This window comes from Phoenix dactylifera, chromosome 9 (genome assembly GCF_009389715.1).
Source record: "Phoenix dactylifera cultivar Barhee BC4 chromosome 9, palm_55x_up_171113_PBpolish2nd_filt_p, whole genome shotgun sequence".
Lineage (NCBI taxonomy): Eukaryota > Viridiplantae > Streptophyta > Magnoliopsida > Arecales > Arecaceae > Phoenix > Phoenix dactylifera.
Genome location: NC_052400.1, coordinates 19,794,488 through 19,811,158, shown reverse-complemented (window position 1 = coordinate 19,811,158; position 16,671 = coordinate 19,794,488). Strand labels below are relative to the sequence as shown.

General features: G+C 44.9%; 2 protein-coding genes across 2 annotated transcripts; one reads left to right on the top strand and one right to left on the bottom strand.

The window, feature by feature from the left end:
* Positions 1 to 1,314: 1,314 nt before the first annotated feature.
* LOC103710282 lies at positions 1,315 to 1,867 on the bottom strand. Its single transcript, XM_008795946.3, has one exon. It carries the CDS (start codon positions 1,802 to 1,804, stop codon positions 1,397 to 1,399), a length of 408 nt encoding a protein of 135 aa, XP_008794168.3. The 5' UTR covers positions 1,805 to 1,867; the 3' UTR covers positions 1,315 to 1,396.
* Positions 1,868 to 11,155: 9,288 nt separating this feature from the next.
* On the top strand, positions 11,156 to 14,796 carry LOC103710284 (probably inactive leucine-rich repeat receptor-like protein kinase At2g25790). The gene is made up of 3 exons (XM_039130368.1): positions 11,156 to 13,705; positions 13,809 to 14,570; positions 14,671 to 14,796. The coding sequence occupies exons 1-2, from the start codon at positions 11,203 to 11,205 to the stop codon at positions 14,177 to 14,179; spliced, it is 2,874 nt and encodes a 957-aa protein (XP_038986296.1). The 5' UTR covers positions 11,156 to 11,202; the 3' UTR covers positions 14,180 to 14,570; positions 14,671 to 14,796.
* The last annotated feature ends 1,875 nt before the right edge of the window (positions 14,797 to 16,671 follow it).

Here is a 16,671-nt window from a genome sequence, read left to right as displayed (position 1 = left end):
AAGAAATTAAGATCTTGTATGTTGTCCAGAATGCTGATAAACTTTCAGAATGGTCATGCATGAACGCGGCCACATTTGCAGGCCTATGTTTGTACCTTGGCCAACTCATAATCCCCCATGTCACTAAGAAGTGAATTGTTAAGTGGTTTGATATATATGAATTAATTTATAATAGGATTCAGTCTAATACAAAAAGGCAAGCAATTTTTTTTTAAAAAAAATAATGGAAATTTATTTTGATACTTTTTTTGGGTGTGTACGTATTTCTCCTCATGTTCTTTATTGTTCTAAGTCTCTATGCGTTACTTATCGTTTGCATCTTAAAAAATTCAAACAATATTCATAAATATTGACATTAAATTATCTATAAAAACAGATCATCTCGTCCATGCAAGCGAAACGATGTGAAAAGGACAGGCTGCTAGATGAAGTTGGAGGAATGATGAAAGTCTATGACTTCAATAATTTCAACATTTTTGAGATCCACGGTTAATATTTTACATGGATTCGGTTTTTGAAAAAAGAAAAAATCTCTGATTCTGTTGAAGCCTCTTCTTTTTAGTTCTCTTCTCTCCTCATTTTATTTTTCCAACAAAAGTTGATGGATCGATTTATCTCTTCAGTTTCATTTCACTTCTGTCCAATTAAATCTCTCAATCCAAAATGAGCGTACATGGCCCTTATCGTATGTCGCGTTTATACAGTGCTATTTTCAGATATGAACTCCAGAGTTCCGCTAATACTGCACATTGAACGAATCTTACCTGCTCATTTATGTCATCGTGGTAGAGTGCCACAACTCTCAAGTAAGATCAGCATAAAAGAACAGTGGGCGATTTTCAGACAGCACATGTGTTTTGGAAGGCGAACAGTGCAGTAAACTAGATCACCTCCTTCGTCGCCCGACACTCCAGAGAGTTTTTCTGGACATCCGCAGTAGACATATCCTCTTCTTTGTACTTTTTACTTTATTTTGATTTAGTAGGATGTACATTAGAGCTATATGAATTGCCGTTTCGAGAAGAAAGAAAAGAAGAAGAAGAACAAAAAGATGAAGAAGAAGAAGGAGGAGGAGGAGGAGGAGGAGGAGGGAAAAAAATAATAGGGGAGAGAGAGAGAGAGAGGATGGCTCCGCAAGGGCAACGCCAACATTAATGCAAGTCCCACATGGAAAGTTCTACAAAAACTAACATTGTTAACATGATATACAAGAAGTCACAAACTAACGTCGTAGTAAGGGAGCAGGAAGAAAACTAAAGTGAGGGAAAGTTTGAAATGAAAGCCAACCCACGGCTAACATCAAAAACAGACATGCATATTTGCTCCAAAGCATTAAACTAATTAGCTCGCATGATGGTGCCAAGCCAGGACCTAAATTGTGATGCTTATTGAATGATCAATAGTGGCATGATGAAGTTTCAGTGGACTGGTGGCTGTTTGATCTTACATTCATTCTAGGACCACAGCTCATATTTCTAGGTATCTTGGATGCACAATGACCCATGGAGGTCCTTTGTTGGGAGCTCTTCCTTGCGATATCCCTCATTGTACCAGCTAGGGAGAGCTTAGGGTTGAGCCTAACAGTCCTGTTGAACTTCTTGGAAAGAGCCATGTGAGACTCTAAAGCTTCTTCCTTTGCTACTCCTGGGTTGCGTCTCGTTTGCTCCTTCACCGCCTCCGAGCAAAGCCCGCAGATCCACTTTCCGCAGAAGAATCCTTTGATCCGGCCGATGTAGGTAGGAGTGCACTCTTCCGACATCCCACAGCACTCGCACTCCACCATCTGCACTTCATTGGTTTCCATGGTTAGGTTCCGATCCTTGATCTTTTCTGTGTCAGTCGGAAGATCGGAGTAGACCCTTCTCAGCCATTGATCCTTATTACAATGAAGAGAGAAACGAGTAAGATAGGTCTAATATTTGGTTAAACAAAGGACATGTCAATGATCTTAATATTGAAAATGAAGAGTACTTAGTTTGCACGCATGGAACAGTTTGATGCAAACTGCTATAGCAGTAGTTCCCTTGATGATTACCTTGGGTGGAGGGAGGCATGGTTCTTGCTCTCCAGTAACTCGTTTGGATTGCATGGCTTCTTCTCTCTTTCTGCACACACTATCCATCTTTCTTTCTGTAGTTCTCTCTCTTCTCAGTTACTGGGATGCCTACCCTTTTATAGATACTCAGGCTGCAAAAGGGTGGCCTATGGTTTAGGTGGGGAGCACCTCAAATATATATAGTGAGATGGTGTTGCAAGCAAAAGTGAGATAAGGTGACTAGGGTTCTAATAAGCTTTTCTACCATGATATAGGCATCTGATTGGAATGGCAAAGAGAGTCCAAAAATTTTGTAGTTAAAGTTCTTGAAGTCGGATTTGCTAGCCTATTCGGCCCGCATCTTCTAAAGACCCATCGAAGTTCTGGTCTAAATTTCATCCTATGGGTCTGTTGGTCTGCAGGAAGAAAAAAAAAATTATGGAGATTTTTTTGGGGGGGTTGATATGGACACTGCTTAAATAAGCTTTCCAAACGATGAAACTAGTGGAAAATCCAGTCCAAATCTTGCTGACTTACCCAAATAGATCCTAAAGGTGCAAGCTATGCCAATTGCGGCAGATAGGGGTTAGGGTAAGATAAAAAGTCATCCTCACCCTAGCGTTAATGGAAATGGCATTCATTTGGTAGTGAGCATGCATGGGATATTTTACTTGTCCGTATCATGGCTTGTGATTGCCCACGAGTTACTGATCGAGACTTCAGACGTAAGACTGTCCTCTGCCCTCTGAGTGCAAGTAGATCCAACTTGTGTGGACCACAATTGACTGTGAGAATCACCTTTTCCAAATCGATGATAGCAAAATATTGATCTATTTTTTTGTTTGTTTGTTTGTTTGTTTTTGTTTTTGAACCAATGCCGAAATCCGGGACTTCCATCGATCTTATCCCAGTTATCAAAATTCGTGAATCAGTGTAGTAATCACTGATAATAGAGATGCTAAAAAAATTATTGTATGTATCATACATTTTTCACGACCGCCCAGTAATAAATTGCCTGAGTTGGAGGAAATGTCGACTTCTATTGGGTCGCATATTCTTCTAATGGAGCTTATTCTGGTTGTGATAAAAACTAGAATTTCTCGGTTCAAACCACCTCTTCCAGTGTATCTTGTCATACTCATACATAGGTTGAACGCTTAATTAATGGGAAAAAGTTCATATATCTCATGGTTTCTAAAGAAAAGATAGTTGGTCATCCATTAAAATATGAATGTTAAACTCTATTTTGTTTGATTGAAGGGTCCTCGTTCTCATCAACTCATTGTTTTTCTTTCATATCCTCTGCTTCCGGAGCAAGCTATAAAGTTGTGGCCAAGAAAACAAATTAAGATGCAAGAAAGGACCATCCAGTTGTTAGTATCTAGCAAGTTGAATGCTTTATATGAAGCAAAAACCTCTCCATGCATGAATGTTTGATCAACTGGACGCTCAACCATTTAAAGATATTTTTAAAAGAATAATGCCTTGGAACGCCTCACATGAAAAGTTCTGAAAATCGTTCTCATGAAAAAGTTCTTGAAACAACATAGAGAGTTGCACCAACAACCTCATAAATTGCAGCAGAAAGAGAATCGGATTGGACTTCGCCTGGTGTTCCTCTCCAAAAAAAAAAAAACCCAAAAAATAAAAGAACACGCACTACTGTGTCTTAATAGAATGCGGTTATCTTAGCTTAACTTTTTCAAAAGAGAGAAAGTATAGCAATCAAAAGTATGAGTGTGTGTATGATCTTTATGTAAAATATTAGGAAACCTGTCAAACTTTTCCAAGCTGATCATTGATCTATCTTCTTGAACGTGAACTAACCAGTTTCCACGTACGAAAAATGGAGAACTAATTGGTTCCAAGCTAACAATGATGATACTAACTGGTTAAAGTGCAATTGTATATTTGACATAACCCCAGGTATAATTCGTACCAAATGAAAAAAAGACGAAAAAAAAGGGGAAAAAAAAACACTAGAAGCATTTTCTTGGATAAGAAAAAAAAAAAAGTCGACGCAACAAAGAAAAGAAATGGTAAGATAGAGAGAGGTAGAAACACAAGTCATCCGTGCGGTAAGAGAGAGGATGGTCGCAAGTAGGGTTCGAAGGACCATGTCAAATAGCAACATGCATGCATGCCTATCCCCTCCCATCAGCCACCTTTCTCCCCTAACTCCCTTAAAGCTAGAGATCAGAACCGGCCTCGTGAGATCTTTTAGGAAGTGGAACAGGGTTAAGAGACGATGTAGGGGACCGTCCGATGCCGTGACCACACTTCTAATTTATCTTTTGGGCTCGGAACGGTTGACGTCGAAGGTTAACTAGGCCCGCGGCTAACGGCGGCCTTAAAGGAGTGGAGAACTACACTCGATAGCGATGCTCGTTCATGTGGAGGAGATGATCCAATTTAAGGAGTCGCAAACAAAATCTAGCACATCTCCATGTCGTTTTTCTTGTCTTTTGACGCAAAGTGCGTATGTTGCAAGATCTATATGTTGGATCCTATTGAGTTGAGGCCCACAATGGCAAGTGCCTTTTGAATTTTAATTCTGATAATTACAATGAGGGCACAAACGTATTTTCATAGTGATGAAGAGTCATGTTAATAGGGGTGACTTTTTACTAGGGCTGCAAATGAGTCGGGTCCTAAGTGACTTTGATACGACCCAGTTTCTTGTTCGGGTCCTAATTTTGGACCCAAACCCAATCCGGTTGAAAATCGGGTCAAGTCCATGCTTACAAATTTTAACTCGATGGGTCATTTGGGTCGGATTGGGTTGAATCCATGCCTACAAATTTTGATCATGATTAGCTCTTAAGAAAAATGTGCAAACTAGTCTACAGCATGTAATACAAATAAATTGTTACAAATTAAAGTAATGATATGTTGAACATGAATCCACGGCTCCCCAAGACTTCCATGTATTGCACGATGACCAGCCTCCGTTGTGGCCATGTACGTAGCATGTCATAACTCGTCTCAGGAGTTTTTCATTAACTATTAAATAATCTGCTTTTGTAATGCGAGCTTGGATCATAAAATAAAAATGTTAAGAATAAAAATATGAGATTGCAACATTATTCGCATCACGGTATGTGTATGAAGGAACATGATTGCATGATTGATGAGAATGTGCATGGTATGCCACCAAAAAAATTGATGGACCATACATGGTATGTTATCTCATAAGATTCCATGATCGGCGGGATGTACATAGCATTTCATCCGAAAAAGTCGACGAGATAGCTATGGTACTATGTGGTCCATAAATATTTATATAACTGGTTGGATTGGATTACGAATATAGCATCTAACTCTAATTAATTAGTCATGGTTTGACCAAAAAATAATAATAATTCCCATCGGGTCAGCAAATGCCATTTGGCAATTGAGACCAAACCATGTTTTGTCTGAATTCTAATCCTTGGTTCAATTTTCCGTTTACATACTTTGTCAATTCCACAGGCCTCTTTCCCCCAAACCCAGGGGTACATAATTAGATTTGGTGGACAAATTGGTATATCATGCATACAAGTTACAAGTTACAACCACATGAGCCTCCCCATGGCTAAATTAGCGGCGAAATAGTTATATAACATACCTTCCGGATCTTGATGAAGTAAATTTGGGTTTCTACCAAAAATAAAGGAGACAAAAAGTAATCTGTGAGTTAGCCCAAGCCCATAGTGTGTTGGGCCGACGTGAAGAAAGAGGGTGACGAAAATGTGAGCCTGGGAGAAGATTTTGCTGGGCCTAGCCCTAGAGTCATTGTTCTCAGGGCAGTCGACGCTAAACAGCAATACCTTGGATCATCCCATTTTACATACTTAAAACCTTAATCTTTCTCGTGCAACATCAGTCATGTTTGGCCATATGCAATATCCCTGTTGAAGCCCTAGTCTTCCTTAATTAACTGGTTAGATTTTTTTTATACTGTATTCAAGAGCAGGACTCTAGCGACCATCTCCTCCTGGCTCCTTGGAGAGATGGATTGATCAAACTCCCAAACTGTGATGCCCCGAACCCATCACTTGAGTCGACCACATGATGCAGCCGCATGAGTCCTAGGGCAATGCTCTAGAGATTATGGAAAAACTAAGACGAACAAGTATCCAATAACTCAATGGTGAATAGCCGAATAATCCAATAAACAAATCCAATCACAAGATCTTCAAATGCTTATCGTATCAGAAAAATAAACTGACAAACTAACTCATAAATCTGATACTCAACTCTACGTCCCTCCCATTCGAAATATGCCTCTTGTAACTCCAGGAAAAAAATAAGAAGAATATGAGCTTTTTTATCTCAGTAAGAATATCACACACTCACACTAATATAAATATAGTAGTTTTAAAATAAGATTAACTACAAAACTCATCAAAATACAGAAAAAATCATAAATTCTCATACCAATTATCCAACATAGCTCGATAAAATATGCATCCATAATGTAAGTCATCAAACATATAACCCTTTCCAGAAAATATATAAAATATTATCATACAGTGGTTTTATATTTTTAATCTTTCATTTTTGTCCAAATTTTCAATCAACTATCATCTTTCTGATTTGGACTATTCATAGTCATGCTTCGGCCCGTGACTGGCAAACCAAATATCCGCGCTTCGGCCTACGGTGGCAAACTAAGATAACTGCGATTCCGCCCGCAGTAGCAATCCAAATATCCACGCTTCGGCCCACGGTAGCAAACCAAGATAACTACGCTTCATGCCGCAGTAACAAACCAAGATAACTGTACTTCAGCCCGCAGTGGCAAACTAATGTGTTATAATTCTGCTCGTGACTGGCAATCCGTAATATGTCTAGTCCAAATTCTTTGTTCATCAAACAAATCATTTAATTTCATCCATACCAAGAAAATATATTTTGATATTATATTTCATATCCAAATTCCAAAATCATCAACATCATATCCCAACAACCAAAACCATAATCCAAGCAGCCATAATCACCGATATTCGATATGTCTATATATTAATAAAATATATGTGTTGGAAATCATAAGGGAGTCATACAAAAAATGATGCAAACCCCAAAATCATCAACATATATTACAAAATATACATTATGCATAAAGGTGATTGTATATAGAACTTATTCCCTCTACCGATCTCAGACTCAAATACTGCGCACACCGATCCTCTTCTCAATCTACGAACTTGAGGGCAAAGTGGTCTGCTCAACACTTTCTTAGCCAAATGATTGCTTACCTATAGACCAGGTCTTATTTTTAGAATAGTCATAACTATCCCTAAATTATGGTAGATGATCCTAACAAGATCAACTCGAACCCTTTCCTAGGGCCGCATAACGTCAATTCAGAACCCTCCTCGGTTTGCAACACCAGCATGGGGCCCCTGGTCGTGCAATGCTGTCCCAAGACCTCTAGTCACACAACGTCGATCTGGGACCCCTCCTATGTGCAATTGATCCACAAGATATTGGGTCCTTTCCTCGGGCCTATTAAGGCTTCTACATAGAGAAAGTAGAAAGAGAAATAGTGATTAAGAGAGAAAGAAGAGAAGAGAAAGAAATTTAGGGGAGGGTGTCTCCCTTAAGCTGGACAGAGCATCTCGAGGTGGCTAGCATGACCTCCGATGACAACGTGACAGGGTCATTGGCCACGGTGGCTGGTGATAGGGAGAGAAACAAGAAAAACCGACCCCTAGGTCGGCTCAGAAATGAGGTGAAGAAGGGAGCAGCCTGGCTCACCTGCCGATGACAGCTCTGCCTCTGGTCTTGGAGGTGGCCGACGGCTCAATTGCTGCTTGGGCATGAGCCTCGACCCTACTAACAATAGATCCAAAATGGAACAGGGAAAAGAAAAATCAAAACAATCTCAATAAATTTCATCGGCATTGATCGGAGATTAGAGGGAGATGCCTTGAGGGAAGAGGAGAGGGTTTGCTTAAATAGGGATGAAGGCTAGGGTTTTCTAGCTTTTGACGGAGCACAGAGAAACTTTGTTCTCTCTTTTTTTATTTTTTTGTTTCGATCTCTCTTTAAAATACGTGCTGAGCCATGGGCCGGTCAATGGACCGGTCTGACCGGGCCCTCACACAAACTTTATCCCTCAACAACCAAAATCTTTTGCTCCGTGGCCAAAACCTGAATGTTTGTCTCCTCCAAAAGTTGCTTCCATTGTTGGTTTCAGACCCACTGAAATTTTTTTGTTTTTTCGGTACATGTTCCCCACTGTAATGGAACCAGCGTTCTACTGCTGGCAACCATGGCATGGACTTAATCTGTACAAGAGTGCCTTGCCTGCCAAACTTATTATATGAACTGAACCCCACACCCAAACTACGTACACAAGAGCAGCAGGGAAAAGGCTATAGAAAAATGCGGTAGGAGAGAGACAGGGAGAGGCGGCGAGCATGCGTGCTTGGAATGACAATGACAGCACTCTGTAAAGAAATGAAATAGTCCTTGCAAGAGAGAGAGAGAGAGAGAGAGAGGTGAAAGGCGGTGCGACAAAAAGGCTGCGCACGAGCCTCGCTCCGGTCCCCCATAATGACACGACTCCCCACTTCCTTAGCCTTTTCCATGCTGCAGTTCTCTTTGCCGCACCTGTGCAAGGAGTCCGGACTGAAGGCAAGAATAATATTCTGAAGAGCATTTCCACGGTAATCATTCTCTTCCTGATGCAATTGCCTCTGCCCATTTTGATCTCCATTCTGCTTTGTCCTTGCCCTCTTCAATCCAGAAAATAAAGTGAAAACCCTGGTCATCGATGGATTAGACCGCTCCGGACCGGAAATTATAACCTTTAGGCTCATCGGGCATTCACCAGATTCTCCGCGAGGCCCGTTCTGCGCCTGGAAAAGCAAAACCTGGCTAACATGGTAAGTCTTGTAAATCGGACAGGTTCGAGTCCATATCCGAGACCTGAATCCAATGAGAAATTCGTGTCCGACCACCCTCGGGTGCACCCCTAGGCACAAGCACTATCTACAGGATGACATCAAATATCTTTTCTCGAGCCTCCAGGCTCCAACTAAGCTTTAAGAGGGCTCGAAGGCTGGCTTTATCATCCTAAAGGAGGACTCAGTTTCGTTGATTAAGCGTTTACGACAGAAGAGGCGGGAGGAGGCAGAGCATCCACTTCTAGGCGACACACGACGGATGCTGCGGGAGTACCGTGCTATCCAAAACAGGCATGTCCTTCGGAAGGCGAACCAAACTGCTGATTGGGTCGTCTCATATGCTGCTTATCATTTGAAAATTTTTTTCTAGACCCAACAGTTCTCTGTTTCTTTTGCTTTGTGTAGCCTTCTTACTAGTGATGTAGCTAGCTGTGCTCATAAGAAAGCAGTATGAGCAGCCGATGTACCAAAGAAAAAAAAAGGCTAGAAGATTGGTGGAATCAACTCGCATGGTGCTCGATGCATGTCATTTGTGCTCAAAATTACATTCGCCTCTGCCACTCATTCGCATCCCTGCTGTTGTGGTTGAAATCTGGCCTAAGAGTGACCATGCCGGAGGAGTCGATCGAGCCGTCGGCCAGGACGGAAAAAGGGTGGCGCCTCCTGCGCTTTGGGGACCCTGCACAAAGCCTCACCGAAGATTCCGGTGAGGACCCTCCAATGCTTAAATTAGAATGGACTTGAGTGGGTCCAAAAGTCCCCAGGCGTTACCTAATGTGGGCTATTTATAGTTCTTGCAGAAGTGCCCAAGTGGCGGAGATATGGCCCGTCCTCATCATTGGAGGAGATGGTTTTGGCTAGGTAGCATGTAGCCAAGGCTTGCTTGAGACACACGATTTGGACAGTCCTTGTGGACAGCATGGCGTTGACAGGTGTGGCAAAGTACGGCCTCTAGCAGTAAGTATGGTTGGGGCAGCAAAGCATGGTCTCTAGTTGACACGTCATAGCGTGGCCAGTAAGCAAGACATGGGGTAGTAAGGTTGTGATGTACGGCCACCTGCGCAAGTATGGGCGCGCGCGTGGGTGCGGCCGCAGGCGAGGTCGGAGAGGCCGGAGGCCGCGGCATACGCTTGACAAAGTCAGCTTGATAAGCGTTGAGGTCAGCCCGACGTTTGGGCGAGGTCGAGGAGGCCTTCCCTGGTTGAGGTCAGCTCGTTCTTCGGCGGGGTCCGAGGTCGGCTTGGCCTCTGGTCGAGGGGGCGACATCATTACAAATACCTGCGGTTGCGGGAGCTTCTTGGGCTCTTGGTTAACTCTCCAGGATGCCCCAAACTCGGCTCGAGGGGCATCATTGTGAGTACCTGCGGTCGACAGAGTCTCTTCGGCTCTCGATGAATTCTGTAGGGTGCTTCGAACCCGGCTTGAGAGGCGTCATTGTAAGTACCTGCAGTCGACGGAGCCTCTTCGGCTCATGATCGACTCTGTAGGATGCCCCGAGCTCGGCTCGAGGGGCATCATAGTAGGTACTTGCGGTCGGTGGGGCCTCTTCGCCTCTTGATCAACTCTGTAGGGCGCTCCGAGCCCGGCTCGTGAGGCATTATTGTAGATATCTGCGGTCGACGGGGCCTCCTCGACTCTCGATCGACTCTGCAGGGTGCCCCGGCTTGGACTGGGGCGTCATTACTTGCTCGGGGGCTGTTTGGCTCTGGGATCTGCTCGATAGGAATTGAGTGGTTCCACATTAGAGCAGGACGATCCATTTTGCCTTCCTGCAAATTCACCATTGGGGCTAAACCAAACCATTCCACCTACTTTGCAGGCACGAATTCTGAAACCTAAGCCTAGTATTTTGAACTCAGGACTCCCATTCAAAGTAACAAACCAACCAGTTGGCACCTCGACATGCCACATGCCGTCCCACGCCCAAACCTCATGATTCATAGTTTCTGGAAGCATTATATCTGTGGGTCAAACCTCTCACGATTCCCAGCCGGCCAGCCCCTCCATGAACTTGCAAACTACTCGAGCACCAGCCAGCTAGCGGCGTTTACCGCCCCGTCACGCCTTCTGACCCACCACCCCTAACCCGTGCCTCTTTCAAACCCTAGTGGCATTCTCGTTATTTCCTGCAAATTCGACCCCATTTCCCTACTCTATATGCCTCCAACCAATAATGGCGCTGTCTTTACCCATCCTATTTAAGCCCTCTCCCGACCTCCTCCCTTCCCGCTTCCTCACGCACTTCCCATTCCCTTCTTTCATTCGAAAGAGATGAGGCCCTATGCCTCCGTGACGCTGCTTCTCCACTTACTCCCATTTCTATCCACCTGCTTCTCCTCGGAGGAGTACGAGTTCCGAGCCCTACTGTCCGTCAGATCTTCCATCAGCGACCCGCTCAACGTCCTCTCCAGCTGGAGCAACTCCACCACTTCCTTCTGTAACTGGCACGGCATCACATGCGACGGCAACTCCACTTCCCACGTCTCCATCGTCCGGCTCTCCGCAAAGAATCTCTCGGGGAGCCTCCCTTTCGTGCTCTTCTCGCTGCCCTTCATCCACACCCTCGATCTCTCATCCAACGGCTTCTCCGGCGGCATCCCACCCGAGGCCTTCTCCAATCTCTCCTCCTCCCTTCGCTATCTCAATCTCACCAACAACCACCTCTCCGGCCCAATCCCGCTCCGATCCAACGGCCCGAATAAAATCATCAACAGCAGCTTGGAGATCCTCGATCTGTCGAATAACTACTTCACCGGGGGGGTGCCGGATGGGATCTCCGACGACTTTCCTCGTCTTAAGGTCCTCGATCTCGGCGGGAACTCTCTCCGTGGACCAATCCCCAGCTCCATCTCCAAGCTTAGAACGCTAGAATTCTTGACATTAGCCTCGAACGAGCTCGTTGGAAGGATTCCTCCCGAGCTGGGCGAGATTACGACCCTCCGATTCATATACGTAGGGTACAACAACCTCTCCGGCGAAATCCCGCCGGAGATCGGCAATCTGACGGCTCTCAATCACCTCGATCTTGTGTACAACAATCTCACAGGCGAAATCCCCGGCTCCATCCGGAATCTCCACAAACTAAGGTACCTGTTCCTCTATCAGAACCGCCTCTCGGGTCCAATCCCGCCGTCCATCTACAACCTGACGGATTTGATCTCGCTGGATCTCAGCGAGAACGATCTGACGGGCGAGATCTCCGAAGAAGTGATCAAACTCGAGAATCTCGAGGTCCTCCAGCTCTTTTCCAACCGACTCGAGGGTACGATTCCCAGGTCCATCGCCGCGCTTCCTCGCCTTCAAGTACTCCAGCTCTGGTCCAACCGCCTCTCCGGCGAGATCCCGGCGGATCTCGGCCGCGGGAATAACCTCACCGTGCTCGACCTCTCGTCGAATAACCTCACCGGTGGAGTACCAGAACACCTATGCTACTCTCGCCGCCTCGTTAAGCTGATCCTCTTCTCGAACTTTCTAGAAGGCGAGATCCCTGGCGGCTTGAGCGGATGCCGGAGCTTGGAGAGGGTCCGGATCGAGAACAACAGGCTCTCCGGCGAGATACCGCCGGAATTCACCAAGCTTCCGCTCGTCTACTACCTCGATGCCTCCGGCAATGGGTTCTCTGGCCGGATAGACGGCCGGAGTTGGGAGATGCCGGCGCTCCAGATGCTGAGCCTTGCGAGGAACGACTTGGCCGGGCCATTGCCCGACTCTTTTGGGAGTGGAAGCATCAAGAATCTGGACCTGTCTGAAAATCATTTCTCTGGTGGCATTCCAGCAGGCTTCGGGCGGTTTTCCGAGCTGGCTCGATTGAAGCTTAGCAAGAACCAGCTCTCCGGCCCTATCCCAGAAGCGATCGCGGAATGCAAGAAACTGGTCAGTCTGGACGTCAGCAAGAACCAGCTCTCCGGCGAGATTCCGGCCGGACTCTCCGATCTGCCGGTCCTCACCGAACTTGACCTCTCGGAAAACCGCTTCTCCGGAGAGATTCCCCAGGATTTAGGGAAAACCGGAACTCTGGTATTTGTCAACTTCTCCCACAACCATTTCCACGGCAGTTTGCCGGCGACCGGAGCCTTCCTCTCCGCCAACGCCAGCTCGATCGCTGGAAACCCAGGCCTCTGCGGTGGAACCGCGAGAAGTGGCTTGCCGCCGTGCACCGCCGCCGTGGAGAAAACGCCGTGCCGGTTTTCCGTCTTTTTTCCAATGGCGGTTCTTTTGATTCTCATGCTCTCCGTTCTTCTATTCCTCTTGATCCGACGGCGCAGAAGGGAGCACATTTATCTGAAGAAGGTCGAGATAAACGGAAACGGCGTTTGGGAGGTGCGTGTCTTTGACGAGAAGGCGTCAAAAGGTATAACGGCGAACGCCCTGTCGACGTCGATCAAGGAGGGAAAGTTCGCGGTCCATGACGGCGCCGGTGATGGGATGTTGTTCGCTGTCAGGAATGCGACGGACATTCCGAGGATAGGGTGGGCGGAGGTGACGGAGATGGGGCGGTTCCGTCACCGGAACGTGGTGGGCTTGGCCGGGGCGTGCCGGTCGGAGACGAGTTGGGTGCTTATATACGAGCCCGTTAACGGAGGGAGGAGTTTAAGCGTTGCACTGACGGAGCTTAGCTGGGAGAAGCGTTGCAGAGTCGCCGTCGGCATCGCTAGGGCGTTGCATTGCCTGCATCTCAGAGGAATGTTATTGCACGGGAGCTTGACGGCAGATAACAACGTCGTTTTGGACGGAGACGGCGTGGCTCGCCTCCTAGTCAACCTTTTCCCTCCAGGTAAAGTTACCAAATTAAGCTTGTGAGTTTTGTTTTAATCTATCATGGAAGGACGGAAATAGCCTTCCTATTAACGGTAATTTACCATGCACGGACGTGGCAGGGATCGAGGAGGGGAAGGGGGCGGAGTACACGGAGAAGAGCGATGTCTACTCGTTCGGTGTGCTACTGGTGGGGCTGCTGACGGGGAGATGCCACGTGGATGCCGAGGCGGGCAAGCATGGTGGGGTCGTGGAGTGGGCCCGGCACTTGTACTCGGAGTGCCATTTGGACACGTGGATCGATCCGGCGATGAGAGGGCAGCACGCGGAATATCGAGATGAGATGATCAGGACCATGGAATTGGCGGTTCGGTGTACTTCGGTGGATCCGATGGAGAGGCCGTGCATGAAGGAGGTGGTGAAGGTTTTGGTAAAATCCATTGAGAAGCCAGGGCCATGGATCTCCAAAATCAAAAGGGCATTACCTATATAATTAAACATATTCTTCGCTTTTAGCTTTTAATTATGAAGTGCTGTGTAATTGCATCATTACCTCCAAACTTTGTGTGTTTTATATTGTTAATAAGTGTCATAAGTGTAGGATGGTTGCATCTGCTAGAGTTTTAATTGTGTAAATATGTACTTGAATGTGAAGCTATAAATAGAAGTTCTTAGCATTAATAGTGGAATTGTCCATCTTCTTATTGAGCTCTCTTGTGGAAATGAAACTTAAATTACTTTCCTGAACTCTTGTAGATGCTCTTTTGTTACAGGTTTTTCCATTCTTACTTGGATGCGGGCGCGCGTGTGCGTGTGCGCGTGAGAGGTCGGGAGGGAAAGCAATAAGAAGTCTTTACTTACAATCCAGAGAAGGAAAACTTCATGTATGCATTATATTCTATTAAGTAGTTATCCAAGTTTGGCCTATTGGAAACCTCGATAGATTTATGTAGTCAGTGACTCGAGTTGGTTTGAATGCTGCAGTCATGATGATGATGATGAACATCATCATACAACTTGCAATGGGATTAATTATTTCCTGAGAATCTGATGAGGTTGTTTGAGAGGATGGTACGCTTTTCAAATTTCAATATTGAGGCTCCTTTTTTGTTTCTCTCGGGAACTGGGTGATGACACATGGTGATGCTACAAGTAAAGGCTGCTTGTAATGATTCAATTTTTCTTGTATTTCTTGAAGATAGCTAAGATTGAACCATGGTTATTTATATATTAGTTCATGCTATTTGATATGGAGAAATATTCATAGATTAATCTGAGATGTTAATGGTCAATGGCCATTGTGCTTTTTGTTCAACTGTTGAGTGTTTCTAGCCTCCTCAAAAAATGATCAGGATTCTAGAAATGATCTGTGATAAATTATGATTCATAGGCCTGCAGCTTAGGTGGTTTGACCAATGATTTTTGAGGCACAATTAGAATTAGGGATCTGACACAACTGAATTTTTTGTCTGAGATACAATCATAAGACACCCAACTGCAAAAACCAATTGTTACAATTTCTAATTTTATACATCTAGCCTTCACATCGGGAGCGGATCAAGGTTCTCTTAAAAACAATATTATGGTATACCATTTAGTCTGGAAGTAATCATGCCAAAATTCTAAACTATTTGCCATTTTTTCGAGTCAGACTCTGGATGTGAATTCCATCTGGCTGTCGCGATGGAGTTAGCACGTGATATCATGTAACCTGCTGATGTGACAAAAAGGGCTGATGTGGATAAATTTTTATCTCCTATTTTCATCTCTCTTCAATTAGGGTTTTAACTTTCTTTTTTTGCCGTCTCTTTTTCTTGGCAACTGGAGATCGACAACTACTATGAGAGTGGTGGGATTTTCTTTCATCGACGAGCAGTGATCAATTGACAATGGAAGAAAAAGGGAGAAAGGAGAAGATGGATTACTTAAGAAAAGATTGTTCATTGATAAGGATGATGGTGTTCAAGTGATTGGATCCTAGCATTTTTTATATTTTTTACCCCATCATTGCTCCTCTGTTTCTTGGTTTCTTGATGTGACCATTTATTATTTGAGGGAGAAACATTGAATGAATTTGATTTGGAGGAATGGTAAACGTTTAATTACTAGTTCTTTTCTTTCACTTTCTTCCTTAAGAAGTGAAAGACGTGGGATAGATTCGGATTGAGGTGTAAGGATTTTTTGGGTTTACTTTTGAGGTTTTTCATCCTATTTATTGCAACCGGAAACAGGTTGATGCTTAGTATTTGAATTTACTGGCAGCCTTTATGGTGGAGACACAAACCACCGTTTCCAGCATGTATACAGGCGTCGCCGGCGTGCATAGCACTTTGGCCACCCTAGTTTTATTTTCTTGTGTATTTTCATTTATTTCTTATGTATTTTCGTCTTTTATTAGTTGCTGGCTTGTTTGATTGTATTTAGCTAATGTAGTGACCCATGATGTTGTTGGATCATGGGTAGTTACATGATCTCATTTGTGGGGATCATGGGTAGTTGTATTGGGGCTATATATGGCACCCCCATATCTACTGTTCAGCAGAATTTTTGGATTAAAAAAAAAAAAGACTTTGCTTTGGCATCTGGTGGACTCCAGACTCCTCCCTCCTTCTTCCCCTTCCTAATTTCTTCTCTAAATCAGCTGTCCCGCATCAGTTTGGTATCAGAGCCAGCCAGGGCTTTGCCTCTGTGCCAACGCCCTGATCCTGTCATTCTATTTCCCTCCTGACTCCCTCTCGGTACATCTGTAGCCGTCCTAATCCCCAAAGACCTGGTGTATGGACAGGCTGCCCCTGCTTCGTATGCCGCACGAGTTCTTCACGGAAGACTTTGCACCACGGACACCGGAGCATGATGAATGCCGACGACCAGCGCACAGTGTGAAGAAGAGGGAGAGTCTTACGTCTCTGTTCACCTCCCTCTCGATCGGCTTTCACCAGAAGGAGCAAGGAGAGGTTTCTTCTTCTATAATCTCTCCAACCAGTC